Here is a 24,436-nt window from a genome sequence, read left to right as displayed (position 1 = left end):
CATTTTGAGAGCGATCAATGTGGACATGTCAGCCGCTCCACATTTTACAAAATGGCCAACTGTGCTTTGTCATCCTCCTTTGACCTAGCGGTGTTTTTGTCCTCATCTCATCCTCTCTCGCAGCTTTGTGTCGGTGTCATCATCCTGACCATGATCACCATTGTCTCCTCCATCGTCAATCATTTCATCTCACGATTGTCTCATCCCATTCTGTGTGATGGTGTTAGGGAACCTTTACCTCCCCCCCCCCCCCCCCCCCCCCCCCTCCGTCCTGCGATGTGTTGATTGCTACTGCGACGTTAATGTAACACCCGCCTCAACAACCTCCCCACGAACTGCATATCTGACCTCTGCCCTCTTGTCTCCTAGGCAACAGACAGACCGATGGGAATGAATGGTCTGGATGTGGCGGGGCTGAGGCCGTTTGACCTCGTCATTCCGTTCACCATCCAGAAGGGAGAGATCACAGGTAGGTCTGAACTATAGTGAGCACGCCATCTTTAGCAATGCTCTCTGCGTCTCACTGTGCGCTGTTTCTGTCCCCTGATGAAGGTGAGGTCCGGATGCCATCGGGCAAGGTGGCCAAGCCTGACATCACAGACAACAAGGATGGCACTGTGACTGTCAAGTACGCTCCCACTGAGGCCGGTCTGCACGAGATGGACATCAAATACGACGGCATCCACATCCCTGGTACAACTTAACATCAGACTGTTTGCAAAACAGGAATTAATAGCGTTGAACGTGCTGGAGAAATCCTTCTACTTCTCTCTGTTGTCATTCACAGGAAGTCCCTTACAGTTCTATGTGGACTACATGAACAGTGGTAATGTCAGTGCCTACGGCCCTGGCCTCATCCACGGGACCGTCAACAAGCCAGCAGTCTTCACTGTCAACACTAAAGATGCCGGGGAGGGTACGTACTGTAGCAGCAGCTTGTGTAGAAATGGAGAAGTCCTGACTGTACCAATAAATGTTTAACCATTGTACGCATCATCTTTTAATGTATTATTCATTTTGATCAAATCAAACTGTATTTATTTATGACTATTATTATTATTATTATATACATGCATCTATTTTATTTTTGAAAAGTTAAAAACATGTGCATTACAAAGACAAACCAATAACAGCATATTGGGAAAATGCAATCCCACTAAACACCGTCTGCTCACATCGTGTCCTTGTAGGGGGTCTGTCTCTGGCCATCGAGGGTCCATCCAAGGCAGACATCAGCTGTGTTGACAACCAGGATGGGACCTGCACCGTCTCCTACCTGCCTGTCCTGCCCGGAGACTACAGCATCCTGGTCAAATACAATGACAAGCACATCCCCGGCAGCCCCTTCTCTGCTAGGATCACTGGTAAGATCACCTGTTCTCAGATCTTCAATTATGAACTGGAAAGACGAAGTCCAGCACATCCCCGACATTTTCACATTCACCGGATCTCTTTGTAGCAACTTGAAAAATGAATACAACTTTAAATGTGCAACGTGTTAGCCCTGGCCACATGCTTCAAACAAACGCTAGGCAGCATTTCACTTCTATACTGAGTCCCTACAATCTGTTTACAGCCTCGCAGTGTATGTCATGTAGTTTACATCCAAGTCTCTCCAAAATGTCATCACCTTATCATTTTATCGTGTTAGAGATTGGTGTGAAATTGTCACAATAAGCATATGAATTGTTGAGTTATGGCCTGAAATGTGTCTTGTGATGGTCACAGCCAGATTTAATCACCCAAAATGGAAGCAATCCACTCAAGGCGTTCCAGAGATATCTGATCATAAGAATGAAGAATCACAGACAACCCAAAAACAAGAATACGTAAAATTCTGTCCAGATCTTACACATTGCACCTTTTAAACTAATGCCTGCACTCATGGAAGCCCAAAAGAAGAACTCCCTATGGTTCCAAAGCTGGGGTCATGCTTTAACTCCTTTTGTTAGGCCCACTAGTTTTCCGAATATTGTTACCAATTGAAAAAATGCGGAGCCACGGGAAAAGTTTGTGATCCACTATACTATACTATCTTCTCTCCTGAGCGTGCCTGTCACTGCTGTGTGTCCTCAGGTGATGACTCCATGAGGATGTCCCATCTGAAGGTGGGCTCATCCGCAGACATCCCGCTGGACATCGGGGAGTTTGACCTCAGCCAGCTGACCGCCTCCCTGACCACGCCCTCGGGCCGCGAGGAGCCCTGCCTGCTGAAGATGCTGCGTAACGGCCATGTTGGTGAGTGTGTGTGTTCTGGTTGAAGAAGAGTCTGCTGTCATGCTTCTTTATCCTCGTCTTAACCCTCCGCCTGCTGTTTTTTATGCATCTGTCTGTCGCAGGCATCTCGTTTGTTCCGAAGGAGATCGGAGAGCACTTTGTGAACATCAAGAAGAACGGTCGCCATATTCCCAGCAGCCCCATCTCTGTCATGATCAACCAATCGGAGTTCGGCGACGCCAGCCGCGTGCGTGTGAGTGGACAGGGTCTGAACGAAGCCCGGACCTTTGAGCCTGCTGAGTTTATCATCGACACTCGTGAAGCAGGTACACGCTGGTTAAGAAAATAATTCTACATTACTTTTTCAGTTATCCAGATTTCATATTTATTCGCGCTTTCTCGTGTTTCTTCCAAACACACAGGCTATGGCGGCCTGAGCTTGTCCATTGAGGGGCCCAGTAAAGTGGACATCAACACCGAGGACCAGGAGGACGGCACCTGTAAGGTCACCTACTGCCCCACTGAACCAGGAAATTACATCATCAACATCAAGTTCGCTGACCAACATGTGCCAGGTGCTTACTTAAAGACGGACAGGGATTGTGTTGCAATACATTGCAAATCAGAAGTTCATAGTTTCGAGTCTGTATTCACGACTTCTGATCAAAATGTGTCTAGTATGGACAGCCGGAGCAAACTGATGTTAGTATGGCAAGTCCAAACCATCTTTAAATGGACAACTAGTGAGTCCTGATAGGAGATATTTCTCATGCAACAAGGCATCATCTCAAAGTTCAGGACCTACCATAAATAGAAATGTGACTCTAAATTCTGAAAATCTAATTTCAGCCATTTTTAAGGATCCGTGGGGGAACCCTGTTAGAAAAGACAGGAAGAGTGAGCTATAGTTCCGCATGCTTGCAGAGGCTTCTGTCAAACACAAATCAACTGAATGGAAATGTAGAATGAAAATATATATATATATATATATATAATGGATTTGAGCATTACAGAGCACAGCGATGTTGTACTGAATTACTAAGTTAATAATTTTGCGTGTGCGCACAGGGAGTGCATTCACAGTGAAGGTAACGGGTGAGGGCAGGATGAAGGAGAGTATCACCAGGAAGAGGAGAGCCGCATCGGTCGCCAACGTCGGAAGCCAGTGTGACCTCAGCCTCAAGATCCCAGGTAATTCTGATTACTCACAACGCGTAGGCGGAGTAGCAAAAAAACTGATTTGGACACAATTAAAAAATCTCCATTTCACAGCATCGCCAAAATTATGCAGGAAACCGCAGTTCTCAGCTGAGTCCACTTCCGGGTTCTGCTGCTACAGTGTTTCTTGGTCTGGTATGACCACTAGCTTATGGTTTAGCTAGTGTCAGCAAACATTTCGAGAGATATTTCTTTGTAACTGACTTGTCCAGTTCTTCTACAATGTTCCATTGTCATATCAAAAGTACAAGGTACATCGTCTCACTGCATGTGTGTTTTCAATGACCCAAACTTCTGACCGGCTGTCTTTCCAGAGATCAGCATAGCGGACATGACAGCCCAGGTGACGAGCCCGTCTGGCCAGGTTCACAAGGCCGACATCATGGAGGGAGAGAACAACACCTACTGCATTCGCTTCGTCCCCACCGAGACCGGTGTGCACACCGTGTGTGTGAAATACAACGGCGTACACGTGCCTGGCAGCCCATTCCAGTTTACCGTCGGCCCCCTGGGAGAGGGCGGGGCTCACAAGGTCCGTGCCGGAGGGCCGGGCCTGGAGAGAGCCGAAGCCGGAGTGCCAGGTTGGTGTTGGGGCTGGATTAGTAGTCTGTGTGTGTTCTTCTACACAGCCTACCTCACTCATGTTTTGCCCATGTGTTGTGTGTAGCTGAGTTCAGCATCTGGACAAGGGAGGCTGGCGCCGGAGGTCTCAGTATTGCTGTGGAGGGGCCGAGCAAGGCTGAGATTGCCTTTGAGGACCGCAAGGACGGGTCCAGTGGCGTGTCCTACATCGTGCAGGAGCCCGGTGAGATAAGAGACGGGGGGAGCGTTATGCATGGATGAGAATTAAGTGGGGAAAAAAAGAACACATCTAGTAAATTTCTCTTCTTCAGTGCAGGTTTTCACATTCTCTTTTACTCCCTTTTTTTTCTATAAATGTTTGTTTTATGTGTGCTGAGGAGGACTGCCACTGTTTTGGTATTGGTGTGACTATTTTAGTTTCTGACTTGAAGCCCGTTCTCCTGTAGGAGACTACGAGGTGTCGATCCGCTTCAACGATGAGCACATCCCCGACAGCCCCTTCCTGGTCCCCGTGGCCTCGCCGTCCGATGACGCCCGTCGCCTCACTGTTGCCAGTCTTCAGGTGAGGCTCTGAGACATACACACATCCGTGTGCACACAAGCCAGGCCACAGCACACCACCTACAATGCAGCAGCAGCAATAGATGTATTTTCTGCGTTCATAGTGTGGAGTTGATAACACTTTTACAGGTTGTAAGAGTTTCAAGTTAAGTATAAAACAGAGAAGTGGATGTTGTAGCAGGCCAAGGTGGTTGTGGTTGCGTAAGAGCTGCTGCTGCATTGTTAGGCAGTGCAAGGGCTTCTGGGACACGAGAGGACTGTGTGTGTTTCTCGTGCCTCATTCTAAAGGCTGCCAACAGCCTCCCACCTCTAAAAGTGATACGGGGCGCTAAAGGGTTAAAGAGGTCTGACATGGGCTATTTTCCTCTCTGTCTCTCCTCACTTACACAGACACATAGAATACTGTGGAAACACTCTTCTGACTATCTCATCAAAATGTGACTTTCTCATGTTAATTTACCATGAGTATTTCTATTTTTATCTTGCATGACTTTTCATCTATTTCTTTCTCCCCCTGTTGGAAATGGGCTTCCCTACAACGCTGACTTTCACACATTAGCATGTATCTTCACCTGCATGCAGACCCCCCCCCCATATACAATATACACATACGCTTACAAACATGCTCACAGATAAACTGTTCGAACTGGCTCCTTCTCCCAAAAGGAAAGTCACTTTTTCTCTCTCTGTTCTTTCTTTTTGCTCCGTCTGCCTTTTCACTGTACAGCCCTCCTCTTTAGCCTTGTTAGCAACCTCCAGGTAAGGTAAATAGTAGCACATGTAGTCTGAATATGATACTGTGGTGATCACGATGCTTTTAAGTGGACCGTATGAAGTAACTGAAGTGTTCTGCAGGAGGGAGGGGGGGGAATAGTCATTTGGCTGGTGTTAAATAATGGTGATGCAGTGTTGAGTGTGTGAGTATGTGTTGTCGAGCAGGAGTCGGGTTTGAAGGTGAACCAGCCGGCGTCGTTTGCCGTCAGCCTGAATGGAGCGAAGGGGGTGATCGACGCCAAGGTCCACAGCCCATCTGGGGCTCTGGAGGAGTGCTGTGTTACTGAGATAGACCAAGGTAACCACGGGGATGGTGTCCAGAGTAATCGAAACGCCCTCAGAGTGCGCACACTGAGGTGATCTTTGATGTGTTGCTGGACATGAGAACCCGTTTTCATGTGCCTTGTCTCTCCCCTCCTCTCTGTTTGTCTAGATAAGTATGCAGTTAGGTTCATCCCCAGAGAGAACGGCCTCTATCTGATTGACGTGAAGTTCAATGGAAGTCACATCCCTGGTAGTCCATTTAAGATCCGAGTTGGAGAAACAGGCCAGGCTGGAGACCCTGGGATGGTGTCGGCCTACGGGGCAGGACTGGAGGGAGGCACCACAGGTAACGCACTACCCCTCTCAGAACGGTCTTGTCCCCAGTTCCTACTAAACCTTACATTTGTCCCCATCCTCTCCTCAATCCTCCTCTTGTTTGCCCCCAGGAACTGCGTGTGAATTTGTGGTGAACACAAGCAAAGCGGGTCCTGGCGCTTTAGCCGTGACCATCGACGGGCCCTCCAAGGTGAAGATGGACTGTGTGGAGTGCCCCGAGGGCTATAGGGTCACATACACCCCAATGGCTCCTGGCAACTATCTGATTTCCATCAAATATGGCGGTCCCTACCACATCGTTGGAAGCCCCTTCAAAGCCAAGATCACTGGTGAGAAAAGTCTTTATTTCTTTAGGCAAACAAGATAAAAACTGAATGTAAATCCCTCTGAGATCAACTTACACCATCACCTCCATCTCCCAGGTTCCAAGCTAGTGTCCAGCCACAGTATGCACGAGACCTCTTCTGTCATGGTCGACCCTGTGACCCGGGCCATCAGCTGTTCTCAGCAGGCAGCTCCCACCAAGTCAGATGCCAGCAAGGTCATGGCCAAGGGCCAGGGCCTGACCAAGGCCTTCGTTGGTCAGAAGAACAGCTTCAGTCTCGACTGCAGCAAAGCAGGTGTGTGTGTGTGTGTGATTGTGGCGTTAAGAAGTGCGTTTTGTTCTGTGCTTTTTTTACCAAGACATATTTCTGGCCAATTGAGGGAGTTCCAGGTTGCCCCCAGAAAAATGTATTATCACTTACTAATTCACTACAGAAGTGAGCCCGATGTGAGTAAAAGTCACAAGAGTGACCATTCTGATCATAGCTTTCACTTCCTTCATGGTTATCTCCTCAGCTTTAGCTGACCACTATAGAATAGTTCTTCTCAAATGGGGGTCTGTGACCAAATGTATATAAATTTACTCAAAAAAGGTTGAGAACCACTGAATTAGAGCTCAGAATATGTTTGATTTTAATGCATATAAGTTGGGAAGTAACTTTTTCTGGAAGAAGTAAAAATGTCATTCACTTTTCCCACAGACAATGTGATGTGACTCCCAGGTGAAGCACGTCTATGGCTTGACTCAACATGAAAGTCATCAGTCCAAAATATCAATAACTGTTAAAAAGTCGAAGGTTCAAGCCTTTGAACATTTCAGTTACCTATGTCTCCCAAAATGCATTATGGGTAGAAACGTCCAAGATTCAAATTCTATCACGCTCGTCGCCTAAATTTTAGTGGATCATAATAATAGCCATATTGGGTATAGAATTGATCTGCAGATTCTCCGGTTCAAAATGAGACCAAACATTTCTATAGATGTCAGTTTTTGAGCCACAACAAAGGCTGCTACAAACGAGGCAAGGCTTTTTTTTTTAGCCTAGCTGATTGCTGGAAATTTTGGTACTGAAGCAGTTGTTAATCTGACATACCGGCCAGTTCAGAGGAGTGATTAGTCAGCAGTCAATGACGGTGTAAACAGTCAACGGAATAGTGAATCACCTCAACCACAAGAGGTCCTAGAGCATGCAGTCATAAACGAGCACAAAAATATGAGGCTGGTGGGTCCAGTAGAATGCGAGATGAGCTGTGGACAGATGGACGGATACACACACACGTGACCGGCGACCGCACGCATGATCTCCCAACAGGCCTCTGCCTGGCGGGGATAATAGTTGAAACTGGCGGCCATATTAATATGCTCTGTGTCCATCCACAGGTCGTAACATGCTCCTGGTCGGTGTGGATGGTCCCAAGGTTCCCTGTGAGGAGATCCTAGTGAAACATTTGGGCAACCGCTTGTACAACGTCAGCTACCAGCTGAAAGAAAAGGGAGAGTACATCCTGGTGGTCAAGTGGGGAGAGGAACACATCCCTGGCAGCCCCTACCACATTACTGTCTAAACCCAGCTCCACCATCACAAACCTAAACCACTGTTTAATTAATGCAACTGAAATTCTATCTAGAGTCTAACCGATCCTTGTTTACAACTGCAAGTCCCTCCTGTGTTACAAATTAGGATTTCTGGCTCTTATTTGTGTCTTATAACTATTTAACCAAGTAGAAAACAAAGTGTCGCAACAGTGTTCACCCTCAGCCAGACTTCTGTGTTTTACCCTCAAGTTAATATTTGAGTCCAGAATCTCCCAAAGATGAATGCATGGACACATAATGCTCGCTTTCTGGTCAATCGCTCCGTTCCTTGTTTTATTCTTCTGCCTAATCGCACCCTTCAGTAAATTTAGGGAGAAAAAAGATGCACCTTTTTTTTTTTTTTTTTTTTTTTTTACATTTTCAGTCATGGGCATGAGTGGCCATTAGCAGATGTGTCTGAACTAGTGTAGAGTGATAGGATGGCGTAGCGTAGCCCAGCATTGGATGGAAGGTTACTGTTTACACTGGAGGAGCTTCTCTTACATACATAAACGATGCATTCAGTTTTATATGAACAATCGCACGACTTGAACCGAAAAGTGTCCAAAGTAATGTGCCTTCCTGACCCACGTAAAATGACACACTGTGACGTAAGGTCTTTAATTATCCGTATAAAAGTGAGATGAACTGTTGCTTATAACTGTGAGTGCTCAGCACTGGTTCAGCCCTCTTCAGCATGTGGTTTTCATGACTCTCTTTATCCAACCCGGCTGTTTGACCTGCTGCTAGTGTGATCCAGTTTTATGCACCGCTGTTCCCTAAAGCCGTGATATGGATTAGAATAGGGAAGTAATAAAGGATTCGAGATGTGAGCAGGAGAAGACACATTTCACAGTAGCTTTGTCACACGTGCTCTCTCAACACCGCTGCTGTTTTAATGGGACACAACATGTGATCTGCATGTTCTTTAGGTTGTAAAACTCTTTTGCCACAGAAAGCGTCCGATTTGAGAATAACATCAAAGGTGACGTGTGATGCGCTGGTGATGGTTCACCTTTGATTATGGAGCTTTCTCATATACATTCAAATGTTTTTAAAAGGGAAGTGTCTAACGTTGTGCTGGACAGAAGGGCTGAAGATAATGTGGGTTGTCATGTCCTGAAAAAAAATCCTGATCGACCATAAAAGAAAAGAGAACAGCTGTTGCTTTGTTTTCTGCTCAGTGTTTGTATCTCGCCCCCGTCAGCCGCCACTCACCCCCCTCCCTTTGTCCTTCCAGCTCGCTTTGTGCATAGTCTATCTTTCAGAACAAAAAAATGAATCTTGTCCTAAATAATAAAAGGCTTTAAAGTGTTTGTAAGACAGTATTTTCATACACAATAAAGTTGTCTAAGTGTTTTTCTGTCAATCTAATGGCTGTTTGTTTTGTGTCCTTAAACTTTGTCCGGTTCACATGGAATGAAGATTCTAAATCATGACAAATACTAAACTGGTGAAACATGAATTCAATCCCATGTGTTTTTATCTAAATGTGAAGGTTATTCCTCTCATCAGTAACTTTGACGGAGCAGAGTGTTCAGCTCGGCAGTGCTGTTAAGCTGCAAGCACAGAGGTCTCCAGTGAGTGGAACATGTGTAGATTACAGTGAACCACATTACTGGAGTCTGCAGCCAACGCCCTTCCTGGAAAAGTCCAACTCCTTATTAGGCCTGACTCCCGTTCCTCCTCCAGAGGGCGCTGCAGCAGAGGGAACCTCAACACTTGATGACGTCGTTTATGCAGAGCTTTGAACAACAGAAGCCTTTTGTTTAAATTACATCATTTAGACCAACAGTCTAAAAGCCTCAGGATGAAACTTTTGAGATTGTTTTTCAACGGATGAGTAGTGATTAGTCTCATTATTGATCTAGGGGTTTTCATAAGAGTAATATTAATAAATGTCTGTAAATTAATCTTAGTCCCACACAGCATGTTGAGTGTTCCACATTAATCCTAAAATGTGAAACATTACCTATTTTTCTGTTGTGTCAGCATAACAAAATCCACAGGATTCAGAAGAAATGTTTCTTTGGAAGTTGGTTTGTTGGATGAATTATATTAATTTTGTAATATACATTGCTACTGTAGGTGGTGGCAAAATATTTGTAATTAAAGAATTAATTTCCAAATAGTATTTTCAAAGTGAGTATTCCAGTAGAGCCCACCATGAGGATGGTGGGGTTATGAAACGTAAGTCTGATTAGAGATGATGGGTCCTTTGGCACGATGGTTATTTATTTATCATCAATCTGCTGTTTAGTTCAGTGGCTGATAGACTTTTAAAATGGTGTAATTGCACTGGGCTCAAGAGGCCACTATACGGGCATAGCCCCACGCTCGAGTGGGAAAACAACGATGCCCATTCCCAAAGTCTTTTGCAATTAGGTGGAAGCCACAAATTTGATGCCAAGTGGGGCTGATTGCCTGGTGCCCCACTGCAATTTGATGGGCCATCTGCCTGTTATCATTTGCTCGTAGTTGGCAGAAGTTATGAAAGCAACTGTGGTCACGATGAAAGATGAGGTTTATCTTCACAATTTGAAAGTTTGTAAAGATAATTTCTGGTTGCTTTTTGCCTTTATTCTATAGTGCAGCTGTAGAAACAGGAAAGGGGAAGAGAGTTGTGATGAAATGCAGCAAAGGGCCACGGGTTGAGATTAAACACCTCGGTGGACCCCAGCCTCAGTCTAAAAATAATCTGATTTAACGTGGAGTTGTTCTCCAGGAAAAAATGTCTAACTACGTCAGAGAAGAGGATTTTTTGCTTCCTTTGTGTCTTATCTTTAAAGGATGATACCTGGTCAAGAACAGGTTATCAGGATCTCAAGCATCTTTCTGAGAGGATTAGCAAACATGAGAGCAGACAATGCGGTGACATTGGACACACTGCAGAGCCAACAAAGAGGAGAAAAGGCAGAAAGTCAAAAAATACCTTTTTCTTTTTTTTCCAAAAGAGAAGGAAGTGTAGGGAGTCATTTTTCAATAATGGTCGAATTTGGCTGTTCTATAAATCTATGTACATTCCTCTCCATCATCATTGTAGGTGACTTTATTTTATTTTACAAACCTCAGAGAGAGGAGAGAAAAAGACAGATGTGAACACTGCACATACTCACTACACAGCATGAACTGCTACAACTTTAATACATGTAACTGTTTTTCCAAATCTAGTCAGTATATGCTTTATGCAGTTGTGAAGTATTATGTTTATACTCAACACTCATACCAATTACTTACAGCTAGCCTACTATAACTTTTAATCACAAATTATAATTAATCTGGAGAGTAAACAGAAGTTTTTACATTTACATTTACATTCTTCAATGATTAAATGGGTGCCAGAGTGCATGAAAAAGCATCCAAATAGAGCTTGTTTTATTAAAAGAATCCTGGGAAGACTCCCTCCTATCAGAGGTCCAGTCTCAGTCCCCAACGTCCTCAGATCCTGGAGACGCTCTCGCTCTACATGCTGTGTCACTGGAAGAGCACTGTAGAGGGAAAATCACGTTTAGGGCCACCACAAAGGGCCATCGAAGAGAGCAGTGCTTTTTTAATATGGCGGACTTTATATTGGTCCCATGTGTGGTATTTATTATATTAACTTTACAGAAGAAGTGCTGCCCTGCAGGCCTCTCACTTGTCACAGTAGGAACAGCATACCATACTATTCACATTAACTATGACGATGCTCACTTCAAGCGCCCCACTGAAACCATGGCAGAGTGACACTGAGCCAGCATGAACATCACCACGAGGCTGAAACAGAGGCAGCTAAACGGAACTCAGCCATCGGTCCTCTGCCAGCGGACAGCCTGTGATGTAGACCCGTGTGAGTAGTATCCGTAGGTGTGCCGAGTTACGTCGTCCGGATATGGGCAGGAGTTCCTCCCTCTGCTGCTCCAGCCTGCTAAACTTCACACACACACACGCACACACACACTCTCAACCCACAACTCGTGTATTTTTCACAGGTAAGTGACCTTATCTCATTTCAGATCTATCGTTTCCTCTTATTGGAATTGCTTGCGTTTCTTGCTCGCGCGATAGATGTGTATATATATATATATATATTTTAAAAAACCGCGAAGTTGTATCTCTGCTCTTTGAACTCAGCAGCATATATAACGTTAGCAGTCAAAGTCTTGTGATAGAAATGGAGTTTAGCGTCGAAATAATTGCTTTGACTTTCAAAAGGTTCAAACTAAACTATGTAAAGTAGTTTGCGCTCAGAACGTTTTTCTGTGACGTTTTCCAGCGGGACGACGGGCTGCATACTTTACGAGGCCCCGCCCTGTTCTCCCTCTACAGGCTGTCTGTCTGTTCGGTTGACTGTTTGTCCGTCTGATCTATCTATCTATCTATCTATCTATCTATCTATCTATCTATCTATCTATCTATCTATCTATCTATCTATCTATCTATCTATCTATCTATCCATCCATCCATCCATCCACCCATCCATCCATCCATCCATCCATCCATCCATCCATCCATCCATCCATCCATCCATCCATCCATCTATCTATCTATCTATCCATCTATCTGTTCATCCATCCGCAGATGTCTTTGAGTGAGAAAAGTGATGAGGAGATCAGCAAGCTGCTCGCTGAGTATGGCATCAAACATGGACCCATAGTCGGTAAGAAAAGTGCAAACATGAACGACTTTATGAAGGAAGTCCTTCCTGAGATCCTAACTGCTCAGCTGGAGGTGAAGCATGCAGGCTTTTAGAAATACAACCGAGTTTAGAAATCATTCACTAAAATGACAGGCAATAATGTATTTATCCAATAATACTATGTTATTACACTATAATTTTGATGATGTTGTGTTACATTGACCCTATAAACTGAAGAACACACACATATATATATTATATATATATGTGTGTATATGTCTGTCAGGTGAGTTTTTGTGTGATGATCAGCATAATGCTAACCCTATCCTGGGTAAAGTGCACAGTAGGTTCGCTGCCTCTCATCTCCATCACCTACTCTGTCTTTTTGTCTTTGGGCTTCCCTTTTGGTCCAATGTTTTCTCAATATTCTGAGTAAACAAATACGATATATAATGAGATGAAATACAAACAAACCCCTGAGCCAGTTTCATCATACATAGATTCATTCAAACTGTTTTTCATTTTAACGCTTCACATGATGAAACTCCTTCAATTTATTCTCCACATTTTTCCAACACCTAGACGATGCAGACAAGTCATGTTTTGTATATTTGTGTCTGCTGTGTTAAGGATATTGAAGCCCTGTTATTGTGTTTGTGTGAACATAGACTCCACTCGAAAGCTGTATGAGAGGAAGCTTGAAGTGGCCATGGAGAACGCTCCGGTGGAACCCTCGTCTGATAAGACCTACTACAGGGAGGAAGGTAGGGGGCTCCTCAGTCTACTGTGTGGCACGTGGTTTGTTCATGTGCGGGTCTATAGATGTAGTACCACCACGCAGCGAGCAGCGCCACAATCACTTCTGAAGTGTGTGTGTGTTTTATGGGCTGTTAACAAAAAAAAGACATTTATGTCGGCCCACTGGGAAAGTGCTGGTCTGGTCTGCTCGATGGCCAGTCCAGTCCTGAGACTAGAGAACCAACAGTTAAAGCAGTTATTAGAACGGAGTCTTTACATGAAGTAAGCCTAGAAACGTACAAATAGACAGCACCGCAGCAGAGCCAGGTTTAGGCCTCGGCAAAAACAAAAGCTATTTTGACACTTCATTCATGTCCAAGTCATCAGTCAGGTCTTTACGGATGTGCAGGAAAAGCAGGTTGTTACTCTGTTTCTCTGTCTTTGTAGATCGGATGCAGGTGTTCAGAAGATGTTCTACCTCATTATAGACATTATGACTGTAATACCTGGCCTAGACGCTTATTAACGCTTTATTACTATCACACCTGCAAGTGTGTGCAAAATGTCTCGTTGTCCCCCCTATTCTAGCACTGGTGCCACCAACCCATAATCGTCAAATATTCAGCCCTATCTTCTCTCCATATCTGTTATTGATTATTGATTAACATTGTCTCTCCCGCCGGCTGCACAGAGGGAGGCACCACTGACGAGTTCTATTCATTACCAAAAGTTCATTTAGTAAAACAAATACAAACTCATTTCATTGGATGAATCACCTCACTTGAATTGAGAATTTTGTTTTTTGTTTGACTTGTTTTATTTTATTTCAGGGTGATGATGTCATGAACTATGACAATAGAGACTGGAAGCTTCATTTGAAAGCTTTAATAGAAGCTTTGCATGTCAAAAGAGAAGAGATCTGGTACAACCCTAATGTGCAGCCATGTGCACAAATGAATGTGGTATTTGAGGATGCCTGAACTGGTGCTGACTGCTGAAGTAAAAGTAATACCCCCCCGAATACATAAATGTTTTTGAACGTCTCCCCCTGCCTGCTCTAACTATTCTAAGTCAGTTATAATTACAGGCCAGTATATAAATATGAACACAAACCACAACAGCGGGAGGTCTCCTCGTCAAACCTGACATCTAGTGTTCACGTTTCATTTCTAAATGTTTATGTCAACAAGGTACAAAATGTGCTAATGTGTGTTTTTTTTCTTTACAGCGGAGGAAATAACCTACATCACATACAGTCCGGTGAGTCCTGGTTGTGTTTCCTGTGATTCTGTGTTTGTGCCAAATTCCTGTGACTGTTAATAATCTCACAAACTGTCCTGCTTTCATTCCCACAGGTTAGACAAGAGTCAGACGTGTGAGTACACTTTCAACACACACACACAAACTCTTCAAACTATTTGATCCAAACATTTCCCACAGGTTTTTTAATATTTCCTCACATACAGCCTTTCCCTTGCTGGATGAATACATGCCTGTTCCAAAATCTCTTTTTTTCAAGTTTAGTGGCAAAATTTACTCTCTACTACTTTCAAACACGAGTGTGTTCTGTCCGACTCATTATTACCAATATCAGATCATAAACAACTACAAAGGTTCACTCGTTAGAGTGCAGAGCTCATCCTGTCGTCCTGTCGCCTGCAACGAACGCTGCTGTATCGTGTGATTGAATACAACATGTCCGTGAAGCGTCGTCAGGCAGACTTCATTCAAACTCAAAAACAAGCGGTGATGTGGTCGAAGTTGTCGTATAATACACTTCATACAATAGTTCCAAACACAAAGTCACCAAGCTGTCTGCTCGCTTAGCAGCGGCTGAGGGGCGAGAGGTACTCAGCCGTGTGCGGGCAGGTCCGTTAGCTGTTCACTCTTAACTCACTCCAAAACAATAACCGTGTGCAAACTCTCTTTACCAGTGTTATTATACAGCTTTCAGATCGTAGCAACGCTTGTGTGCTACGATCTGATAGAATTGTCCTCCATCCTGATGAAAACACCGATGGTGCCTGCATGAATGTGCGGAACACTTATGGGTCTCGGTTTGGGGGCTTGAAAAATCCGGTCACCCTACACAAGAGTCCACAACCATGTTAGCATGTAATTATGTCAACATCAGGATGCTAACATGCTAATGTTAACATGGGTTAGCATGATGTTGACTCACCATCTTAGTTACAGAGACGTTATATAATATGATACCTTAGTATTGTACAGGGCTTGAGTAAATGTACTTAGCTACTTGCCAACACTGGGGACATACTGCCAGTTGTACTGTACTGCAGTGTTGGTTACTTTATAAGTGTTTTAAAAATAGAGCTAGAATGAAATTGAAGTGTAAAGTTTTCCTCCTTTCAGGCTGAAACGAAGAGGCAACATTGAGCCAGATGAGGACGAGGAATCGGACCAAGAAACAGAGTGAGTGTGTTGTATTAACTAGTGGTGTGTTAGAGCAAAATAGTTCATCACCTGGAGTAAATGTCCTCTCCCCTCCTGTGCTTCAGGGCCCCTGTCCAGATCGCCAACAGAACAGCCAATCACAGCGCAGTACGATCCAGGGAACTGGACAGACAGTCCGGAGGCAGCGTGTGGAAGGTGATCCGGCTGCTGCTGCTGTTAGCTGTGTTAGCAGCTGCCCTCTACTACGCCTACTGTCGTGTGCTGAAGAACGAAGAGGATCCCTTTAACATTCAATGATCTGATTGGTTGTGAGGATGTCCGGGTTTCTTCTCCATCAGCAGAGAGAACACACAGTTTGACCACATTCCATCAACTTGTAAATGCTCTCTATTTCTTAGTGTCACCATGTCAGGGAAGTGAACCAAAGCCTGATACATCATGTTCCTCTGTGTCGTCAGTGTTGCCCCAATTATGTTGGGGGGGCAGCTGGCCCTGTCTATTGGACCAATGAGGAATTTTAGATTTAATTCATTTGCTTTAAATAATGTCCAATCATCTTGTGTAGTTCAGGTTTTGCATCTCTGAATGTTTAGCTGTTATGAGATTCTTTCTTTGCATAGTTTGTCTTTCAAAGGCCGTGCATTGTTCGCTTCAGTTTTAGCATTCGAAGTTGCAGCAAGATGCACTTCCAAGAACCGCACAGTATCTGACAAATAAACAAAGCAGCCAAACTATCTAGAGCTCCTTTGTTGTCCAAAAGCTGTTCAAAACACGTCAGTGAGCCACACCTTTGCACGGGGTGACATGTTCATCTGTTACCATAAACACACAAAACGTCGTTTTTACTAGAGCACCAAATGTCACAGCTGAAAGAAGTCCCTCATAAATGCATTATTTCCTCCTGTTTAAGTATAAATGGTATACATTTTTGAGCCAGTAAAGATTTCCATCTCCAGTAGGAACTATGGGCTTGTTGAGAGTTTGGGGTTTTTTCATGAGGTTTATTGGCAATAAGAGAAATAAAGAATACTGCTCTCTCCTTTCATTTCTTTGCTTTCTTGCATGCAGTGTTTTCCTTCTCTGTGGAGTTTCTGTATTTGATTTGTTTGATGCAGCTGTTCTGTCACATAGTGAGTTGGTCTTATTTGTTAGAAATACAAGTTGTCATGTAGCACAACAGACAGGACGTCTTTATTTCCAAGCTGTGCTCGTCACGTCCAGTCAAAAACCAAAGGCTGTTGTCTGTCTAAATGTGGGAATAAAATCAAATTAAATAAATAGTTTGAAATGTATGTAAAACATCAAGATGAATTCCAAAAGGATGCAAAAATGTTACTGAGGTGGAAGTAAGAGTATTAACACAATAGTAGACATGTTTCCAGACATACAACACAGTCAAATATTAAGTTATGAATTAATTTATTTGGTTACAAAACTTGAGCTCAGTGGAGTGCTGCAGGGATGATGTATTTTTGTAGGCCAACCCAGAAGTTGGCGTTGCACATCACATTCTTCCACTGGATTATTACAGAATATAAACTGAGGCAGCAAACATTTCAGATACTTTAGAAGATAATCTTCAACACTGAAATGATTTTTGAAGAATCAGCAGTAAAAAGCTAACACTGACATAACTTCACGTCACCCCCACTAAGTATCCAACACGTGCTCACCTCTTGTACAAAAGCCTTCCACTAAAGGTGAAGTAGTGAGTACATCAGTTTCAAAGTTTGGCGTGAAGACAGAAAAAAATCAAGGCCTTGAAAGTCGTTGAAAATAGACATAAATAGACATCTGTCATTGAAAGTGCTTGAATTTATACAATTTGTGCAAGAATAGAAATTGTTTTGAGATTATATTTTGGGCTATCTCCCTCCACAACATCTCTTTCAGTCTAGTGGAGAGAAAACATCCAAAATACACATTCAGCTGTTTATTTTACTATTTTGTCTTTTTGCGTCTGTAGATTTCTCCTAAATTCACCAGAAGTTATCATTAGATAATGCCTCATTTGCATATTTAAGCATAACATTTTTAGAAAACTTTTAATACAAAAATAATGGTCTTAATGTGAGTTATCAAATGGGGAAGTTGAAGTTTCCTTTTTGTACTCTGTTCTCCTAGTTAAACAACCTCCGATCTGCTGTCTGCATGTGTGTCTTCTGCCTGGAGAAAGTGTGACAGTCACGTGCATGCATGAATAAGAATCAGCTTTAATGAATCAGAATCAGAGTGATTGAAGTCGAATGATGTTAAACAGCAGCATTTTAAATATTCTCAGTGTTGTAACAGTAATAAATCTTGATCTGTCTCAAACTGCTATGATGGGTCCTTACATTTGAGGGAATTTGATATTTAAGGTGTAGGAACGTTGTCTATAGATTCATTGAGCCACCTGTTAGCAACCAACTCTTTAAACACAAGTAAAAGCTTTCAAATGAATCTAACCAACAATCCTTTCAATAAACCCATTGACTTTGAGACGAGGGAACCAGAGTTACTAAAATACTAACTCATCTCCAGGTTTCAGAAGCCATTCCTGCAGCGCTCTATTCCACCAATCTAACCGTTGAACAAAAACAATATAAAGCACTGTTATATTTACAAGATAGAAGCTTAAAACAGTTTGGCAGAGAAAGCACACAGCAGTAGAGTCTGCTGCATGTGGACCTGAGGGAAGATGAGGCAGTGGTGATGCTCTGTGGTTGTATCTTTGGTTGAGTTGAAATTTAACAGCTGTGATCCTGAATGGAGGTTGTGGTCGATGGTCTCTGAGGTTTTGCTTGACGAGTCTTTTGTCCCAGCCTGGATCCACATAAGCCTCTCACCACTAATGTGGAGTGGATCCAATAAATCCAGTCAGGAATTAAAAGTTTATTCCAGCTGGAGAATCTTTGCTCAAAGTCGTAATTTGAACAGGGAGCTGATACAGAAGTTACAAAAAGACCTTTAGATTGAAAGACTTTGAGATAACAGGGGAACAAGGAAATGTCTTATTGTGGTCAAACACCTGGTCTAAATGCCACCAGTCACGTTGTGGTCGACGGGCAGAATGGAAAGCTGAGGCTCTGATATTAACATCGCAGGTGACTCGAATGACCTGTGAAGAAAACCAAGAACAAGGTCCCAAGAGTTTACAACAGTAACAGAGCTTTCATTGTCTCTGTGTGTTCTGGAACGGCCCATACCTGAGAGCATGTCCATCAAATCCCAGCGCTGTGATGAAGATGTTGACGAGGACGGTGAAGAAGACGAACAAGGTCGCTGCGTTGTTCATTCTGTTCAGTTTAGCGTGTTTCCTCACGTCGTTAAGATCGTACTTCACTGCTGACACAGAATCGCACAACAGCTAATGAGCTACATAAGAAGATGATGCAGAACAATAGACAGAGACAGGGAGGACAAACTTTGTACAAGAGCCAGCGAGCTTTTTATATTTAAGGAGGTTGATATTGGACTTAGGAGGGAAGTTTAGTTATGGATGACAAAAAAAGACTGCTGATTGAAAAAGACCAAACATCACATTACATATTGTAGGTACATAATAAAATGTGAAATAATTATATAACAAATAGAGAAAATATTCAAATCACCAACGAGTGGAGTTTAGTTTGATCTGGCTACTAGAAGCAGTACAGCAAGTCTGACAAGATGGTTTTCTAAAGAAGGGATCCTGTGGTGGCCCAAAGAAAATATACCACAACACAAACACTAATGAAGAGTTGAAAGAGCAGTTTGACATTTTGGGAAATACACTTATTTGCTTTCTTGTCCAGTGAGATGAGAAGATTGATAGCACTCTTGAAATATGAAGCTACAGCAGCCTGTTTACTTAAGTTTGTATCGAGACTGGAAACATGGACCAGCTGGCCCTGTCTCTTTCTGAAGGTAACACAGCACTCCTGAAGCTCACTGATTATTTACGCTCTACTGGAAATGACTGCAAAAAAGAATCCCCTGTAAACCCTTAACTTCTGGCTTTGCCCTGCAGTGCAAATGAGAAAAACAAGATGTCAGTTGGTGAGATTTAAGACCTTTACACACCAGGGCATGACAAATGAACAACACAACAATGTGAAATACACGCCTGTTAATATTTGGCATCAAAACTATTCATACCGGCAGTGATGCCAATTTGGGACAGTTGCAACACTTGTTTAATACAAATTCCAATAGATTTTCACAGGAAGAGGATCAACTGGATCCTATTGACACAGAGCAGCGTCTGACAGTCGGAGGTAAAGTATTGTATAGACTAAGCTACTGTGAGCTGTATTGTTGAGTTTCCTGTTTAGCAAAATGCTCTGAGTGAATCTGAGTTATCTCTGGTTAACATTCACACAGTGTATATGTCTAGGGCTTTTATTGTGAAAGGTATGAACAGAAGGAATGGATCTGGTCTGCGCTGCCTTTGTCAAGGTTGAAAGCAGTAATAAAGTTTGCTGTCTTTGACTGAGTTTTGACTGAGTTTGACTCAGGTGGCAACCTGTGGGACTTAAAAGTGAAGCCAATGCTCAGGTGCCTAAAACCTGCATTCTCTCTACTGACCATCAGGGGGCGACTCCTCTGGTTTCATAAAGAAACCAGATTGTATAGAAGTCTATGAGAAAATGACACTAGTTCTCTGGTTCAGCCAAAAGGCCAAACTCCACAAACCGATACAGTCTATTTTTGGACTATGGAAGCTCCCTGTTGTTGTGCATGATAGTGTACGTAAAGACTGCTGCATGAGGGATGTAACCAGTAAGTTAACATTGCACTGGTTCCCTCGACAAAAAGCCATTGGGATTTTTTGATTATTGCAGAAAATAAGCTCTGTAGCAAATGTTTATGATACTTACATGTTTTGTTCAGCAAGACAATCATCACAAATGAACACCTCTTTATCATCAAAAGCTATACTGTTGTAAACGAAGTTCACCGCGGTCCCATGAGGGCAAGTTTACACAACGAGGCTGTGAAGGTGAACAAGTCTGTGTGATGATGACGTTATAGTCTCATTTAGACAATAGCAACCGCCTTTCTTAAAAGCTACAAAATTGACCAGACGGGTATTTACTAACATAGATGTAGAACAAGACGTTAAAACATGCGTTAACCACAGACTTTGTTTCATGCATCTTACCAAAAACTCTTCAAAAAACGAATTGACTTTGAGACAAGTGAACCTGAAAAAGTGCTAGCTCATTTCAGGGTTTTCAGTCCTGCAGGACTCTATTGAATGTGTCTGTTCTGCACAGTGTGATTGGTTGATGCCTTTACTCGCCGTGCCAAATCTAAGAAAGATCAACCTTGTTCAAGAATAAAAATTACAATTCATTAATTAAAATCATTATTTTCCCGCATGATATTCACGCTCTGTGTGAAAGTACTCATGACAAAAACAATCATTTTGAATTGTGCAAATGAATTGCACAAAGGAAAAAAAAAACAATTTGTAAAGGCCTTTCCTAGTAGTCTGGTCTTAGCTCTGCTCACACCTGTGTCTTGGGTGATCCGAGAAACAGTGGACCGCTCAAACAGACCCTTGTTAATGCCAGCTCGAACTGGTCTTTGTTACCTTCCAACATCCTCGGCTCTGCCTGTCCACATGACAAAGGGACAATTTTGTCCACTTTTTAGCCAAAATCAAAGAATCTGGACTTCTGACTTCATCTTACAGCTTTGAATGCATTATGCAAACTGGTTGTTGCCAGGAGGGAAGAGCAATGCGCTAATGTTCTCTTTAGCATCTATCAAACAGGCAGACAAGGCTGGAGCTTGATTGATGAAAATCAATCAGCCTCTGATATCATAGGGGATGCAAAACGTGTGGGTGACTTGCCAATAAAGATGAGCAGCAGCCCCACTAGGACCTGCAGCGTGATGGACAGCGCCAGCAGGACGATGAGGGGGATGTAGAAGCGGTAGTGAGGCCCCACGTAGAGAACGGTCTTCAGCTGCGACGAGTTGGCCATCAGCAGGGCGACGTCCAGCATGCTCTGAGCCGCACTCTTCTTACTGGCGTAGTGATTCAAGTTGATGGGCTGATGCACCTTTCCCGAGGGGGCTGTCAGTGCCTGAGGGTTGAGAGGACATAAGGTCTAAGGTGCTATTTTACAGCCACTGCAGCCACCTTTGACTTTGAAGGATGTGATCAACACTGTTGTTCTTTCGTTCTCTCTCACAGGGCTGATCGTCTCGGTACATGTGTCACTGCGGTTTGTTCCAAACAGAGGTGTTGTGTATTTTGGTACCATGCTCTCTGTGTACTCAGGTTGTCAGAGGAGAAGTGGGAGTGGCAGAGCAGCAGGTGAGAGAGAGAGAGAGAGAGAGAGAGAGAGAGAGAGAGAGACCTGAATATGAACTGATCTTTCACGTTCAGGCGTGTCAGGGAGAGTGAACTGAAGTATTTGAAGTGGTGCCAGAGGACAGGTATCTGTTGTTCTGTTGGTTTCTGTAGGCTCTTTCTCAGGGATGTGCCCAGTCCTGTAGGTAGACGAGACGTCACACCCCGGTGCAACTCTCTCTGAGTCACACAGCCTTCATTCATCTCTACACACAGCTGACAGCTATGGAAAGACACACTGATTTCACAACTGACATTGCTGTAAAGAGATTACAAATGATATATCACATATGGTATTATTGTGTCTGACTGCGGCCCATTCAAAATTTTATCTTTCATGATTGTAAATGAAAGACTTTAATTAATTAACAAACACACCTGTACAGTGTACAGCTATTAAAGTTACTTATCGTTTGCATCTGAAGACAATATAATACAACATTGTTGCCACTGTGGGGTGGTTTATAGCCTGTCGTAGAGAGTAGAACAGAACAAAAAAGAATAGAAGAAGCAATGCAATATAATAGAACAGAACAGAAAATAGAACAGAAACAGAAAATAGAACAGAAACAGAATAGAATAGAATAGAATAGAGCAGTAATAAGAGAGGGCTTGTCCGTCTGTCTTGCTTACCTCTATGTCGCCCACTTTATTCAGAGCCATGTTCTCTCCGTTCGGTCTGTACGCTGTGTCCATCCTCCCTCTCTGAGCTATCAGGGGACTGTTGAGGCGCTGGATGTGAGCTCTTGTTCTACAGCCACAGAAAAGCAGAGAAACAAGTCAGGCAACTCCTCCAGTCACAGAGACAACATGAGTGAGATCCCTCCCCCTCTGTGTCTCTCTCTTCTGTTGAACTTGTGCTTTAATTACACTTCAACTTCTCACTTCACTTCTAAATATAACAAGAAATAATGACTTATAAATAATAATAAGTTTATGTTCATAGGGTTTCATTGCTCCCCAGAATATAACGATTCTTAATTCTGTCTCTATGTGAGACAAAAACACTTACAATCATTAAGGTTGTGGAAAAGATAATGTTTAAATTGTATTAACTGTATTATGTATTGCCTGTGTATTCCTGCCAGTTCTGTCTGTAACTGTGCAGAAAGAAACTATGTTCCATTAATGAACAAACCTCTGTGAGTGAAACCTTTTGGTGGAGTGTGAAGAGAGCCCAGACCAGACCCGTAAGAGGTCACACCTTCATGTATCAATCACCTTTTGCTTAGTTAAACAGACCTGTATGAGCCCATGCACATGCACTACTCAGACCCAACTAACCCCCTGAATGAATACACATCTTGGGTGCAGATAGTTTCAAGTTTCCTTGTCCTTCCTGAGAAGCTTAGCCCAACCCACACCTTCTGTTTAACTGCCAGAAATGTTCAAAATGTTTCCAACTCCATCAGCAGAGGGGATTTATTGTTTATAATACTAAAATCATTATTCAGAATTCAACAATTGTATTAACCCATAAGAACCCAAACCAATTTTTCCTTAAAGGAAAATTATAGGGGATATAAAACAGACTAAATGGACCACATGAAACACATTTCTGAAAATATTTTCTAAATACTAACCCCCAGAGCCAAAGATCTGAAATGTTACATATATGTCACATTGGCCGTTTATGTATAAATGTATTCCTCATTTTAAAATCAATCAACTTGGCCTTTTTTTTTACTTAGTAACAAAGATTTGCCTTTTTATTTGCATTCCCACAACACATTATAACTTTCAAAATTATAACTTGTCTGGTTAGATTTAACCAAAACAATCTTTTTCAGATTTATTTTACAAGACAAAAATGTCTTTTCCTTGGTGATCTTCAGTGCATCCTCAACACTGTATCGTTCCTTCTAATCCATACTGCAAAACAATAATGAAATTACTTTGAAATAGTTCAATCTTGTTTGTTTGTGTGTTTTATTTACTGATATGTACATTTTTCTTTCATCATTTCATAATTTTTTCATAATTCATTAATAATTACTAATAATGTAATTAATGTTTGTATTTGTTTAAATGTCTTTTGAATTCAACAAAAGAACATATTATAATTAAAAATAATTGAATCAGCTAAATCAATTGAGCAGCTCATTACTATTTTTCTTATTGTGACAAACATGTCACATTGGTTTTCTGAGACAATTATAAGTTTAAAAGCCTGATGTGACTATATTAATTAATATCTGTCACAACAATATTTTCACAACTTTTTAGATATAAATGTATTTGTGAAATATGGTTAGAACAGTTTATATGTAATGTAGGTCATGTTATCAAAGCATTAGATTTATTTAATGTGTTGAAGTTTAGCAACAAAAACAAGCTTTTTGAAATTAAGCCTAGTTCTGATGTCATTGGTACACAAATGAACTCACTGTCAACATGACCTCACCAGGATGTTCAGTATCTGTCACTTTGGGACTTCAAGAGTTAAAATCAAGGATGAAACTGTAGAAGGACCATTCCAGGACAT

At 42.6% G+C, this 24,436-nt stretch overlaps 3 protein-coding genes across 4 annotated transcripts in view; 2 read left to right on the top strand and 1 right to left on the bottom strand.

Annotated features, from left to right (window-relative positions):
• flna (filamin A, alpha (actin binding protein 280)) overlaps positions 1–9,221 on the top strand; it is a 41,302-nt gene extending 32,081 nt beyond the window's left edge. For both annotated transcript variants that reach the window (XM_076095544.1, XM_076095543.1), the window contains 16 exons: positions 370–469; positions 553–693; positions 788–916; positions 1,191–1,364; positions 2,077–2,238; positions 2,340–2,543; positions 2,640–2,792; positions 3,286–3,408; positions 3,750–4,016; positions 4,103–4,240; positions 4,464–4,579; positions 5,518–5,650; positions 5,786–5,962; positions 6,063–6,281; positions 6,375–6,572; positions 7,658–9,221. In XM_076095544.1, coding sequence (XP_075951659.1) covers positions 370–469; positions 553–693; positions 788–916; positions 1,191–1,364; positions 2,077–2,238; positions 2,340–2,543; positions 2,640–2,792; positions 3,286–3,408; positions 3,750–4,016; positions 4,103–4,240; positions 4,464–4,579; positions 5,518–5,650; positions 5,786–5,962; positions 6,063–6,281; positions 6,375–6,572; positions 7,658–7,842 — 2,619 coding nt within the window. In that variant the 3' untranslated portion in view covers positions 7,843–9,221. The remainder of the gene's footprint in view (positions 1–369; positions 470–552; positions 694–787; positions 917–1,190; positions 1,365–2,076; positions 2,239–2,339; positions 2,544–2,639; positions 2,793–3,285; positions 3,409–3,749; positions 4,017–4,102; positions 4,241–4,463; positions 4,580–5,517; positions 5,651–5,785; positions 5,963–6,062; positions 6,282–6,374; positions 6,573–7,657) is intronic.
• A 2,449-nt stretch (positions 9,222–11,670) lies between these two features.
• On the top strand, positions 11,671–16,668 carry emd (emerin). Its single transcript, XM_076095466.1, has 7 exons — positions 11,671–11,823; positions 12,413–12,491; positions 13,139–13,234; positions 14,437–14,468; positions 14,564–14,583; positions 15,582–15,641; positions 15,728–16,668. The coding sequence occupies exons 2-7, from the start codon at positions 12,413–12,415 to the stop codon at positions 15,918–15,920; spliced, it is 480 nt and encodes a 159-aa protein (XP_075951581.1). The 5' UTR covers positions 11,671–11,823; the 3' UTR covers positions 15,921–16,668.
• A 1,970-nt stretch (positions 16,669–18,638) lies between these two features.
• On the bottom strand, positions 18,639–22,647 carry LOC142954496 (ninjurin-1). The gene is made up of 4 exons (XM_076095538.1): positions 22,585–22,647; positions 21,448–21,682; positions 18,812–18,950; positions 18,639–18,723 (listed from the first exon to the last, which is right to left on the bottom strand). Exons 1-4 carry the CDS (start codon positions 22,645–22,647, stop codon positions 18,639–18,641), a joined length of 522 nt encoding a protein of 173 aa, XP_075951653.1.
• Between the last annotated feature and the right edge of the window lie 1,789 nt (positions 22,648–24,436).

This window comes from Anarhichas minor, unplaced genomic scaffold, assembly GCF_050575085.1.
Source record: "Anarhichas minor isolate MPS153535 unplaced genomic scaffold, ASM5057508v1 ptg000020l, whole genome shotgun sequence".
Lineage (NCBI taxonomy): Eukaryota > Metazoa > Chordata > Actinopteri > Perciformes > Anarhichadidae > Anarhichas > Anarhichas minor.
This window is presented reverse-complemented; position numbering and strand designations above follow the sequence as displayed.

What these genes read in the sequence shown, in the direction of transcription:
- emd (XM_076095466.1), top strand. Translation starts at nt 12,413, where the DNA reads ATGTCTTTGAGTGAGAAAAGTGATGAGGAGATCAGCAAGCTGCTCGCT. An exon ending in CAAACATGGACCCATAGTCG is followed by an intron (nt 12,492 to 13,138) that starts GTAAGAAAAGTG and finishes GTGTGAACATAG; the next exon opens with ACTCCACTCGAAAGCTGTAT. An exon ending in GTTAGACAAGAGTCAGACGT is followed by an intron (nt 14,584 to 15,581) that starts GTGAGTACACTT and finishes TCCTCCTTTCAG; the next exon opens with GCTGAAACGAAGAGGCAACA.
- LOC142954496 (XM_076095538.1), bottom strand. Translation starts at nt 22,647, where the DNA reads ATGGACACAGCGTACAGACCGAACGGAGAGAACATGGCTCTGAATAAA. An exon ending in GCTGCTGCTCATCTTTATTG is followed by an intron (nt 18,951 to 21,447) that starts GCAAGTCACCCA and finishes ATTCTGTGTCAG; the next exon opens with CAGTGAAGTACGATCTTAAC. An exon ending in TTTGATGGACATGCTCTCAG is followed by an intron (nt 18,724 to 18,811) that starts GTATGGGCCGTT and finishes TTTTCTTCACAG; the next exon opens with GTCATTCGAGTCACCTGCGA.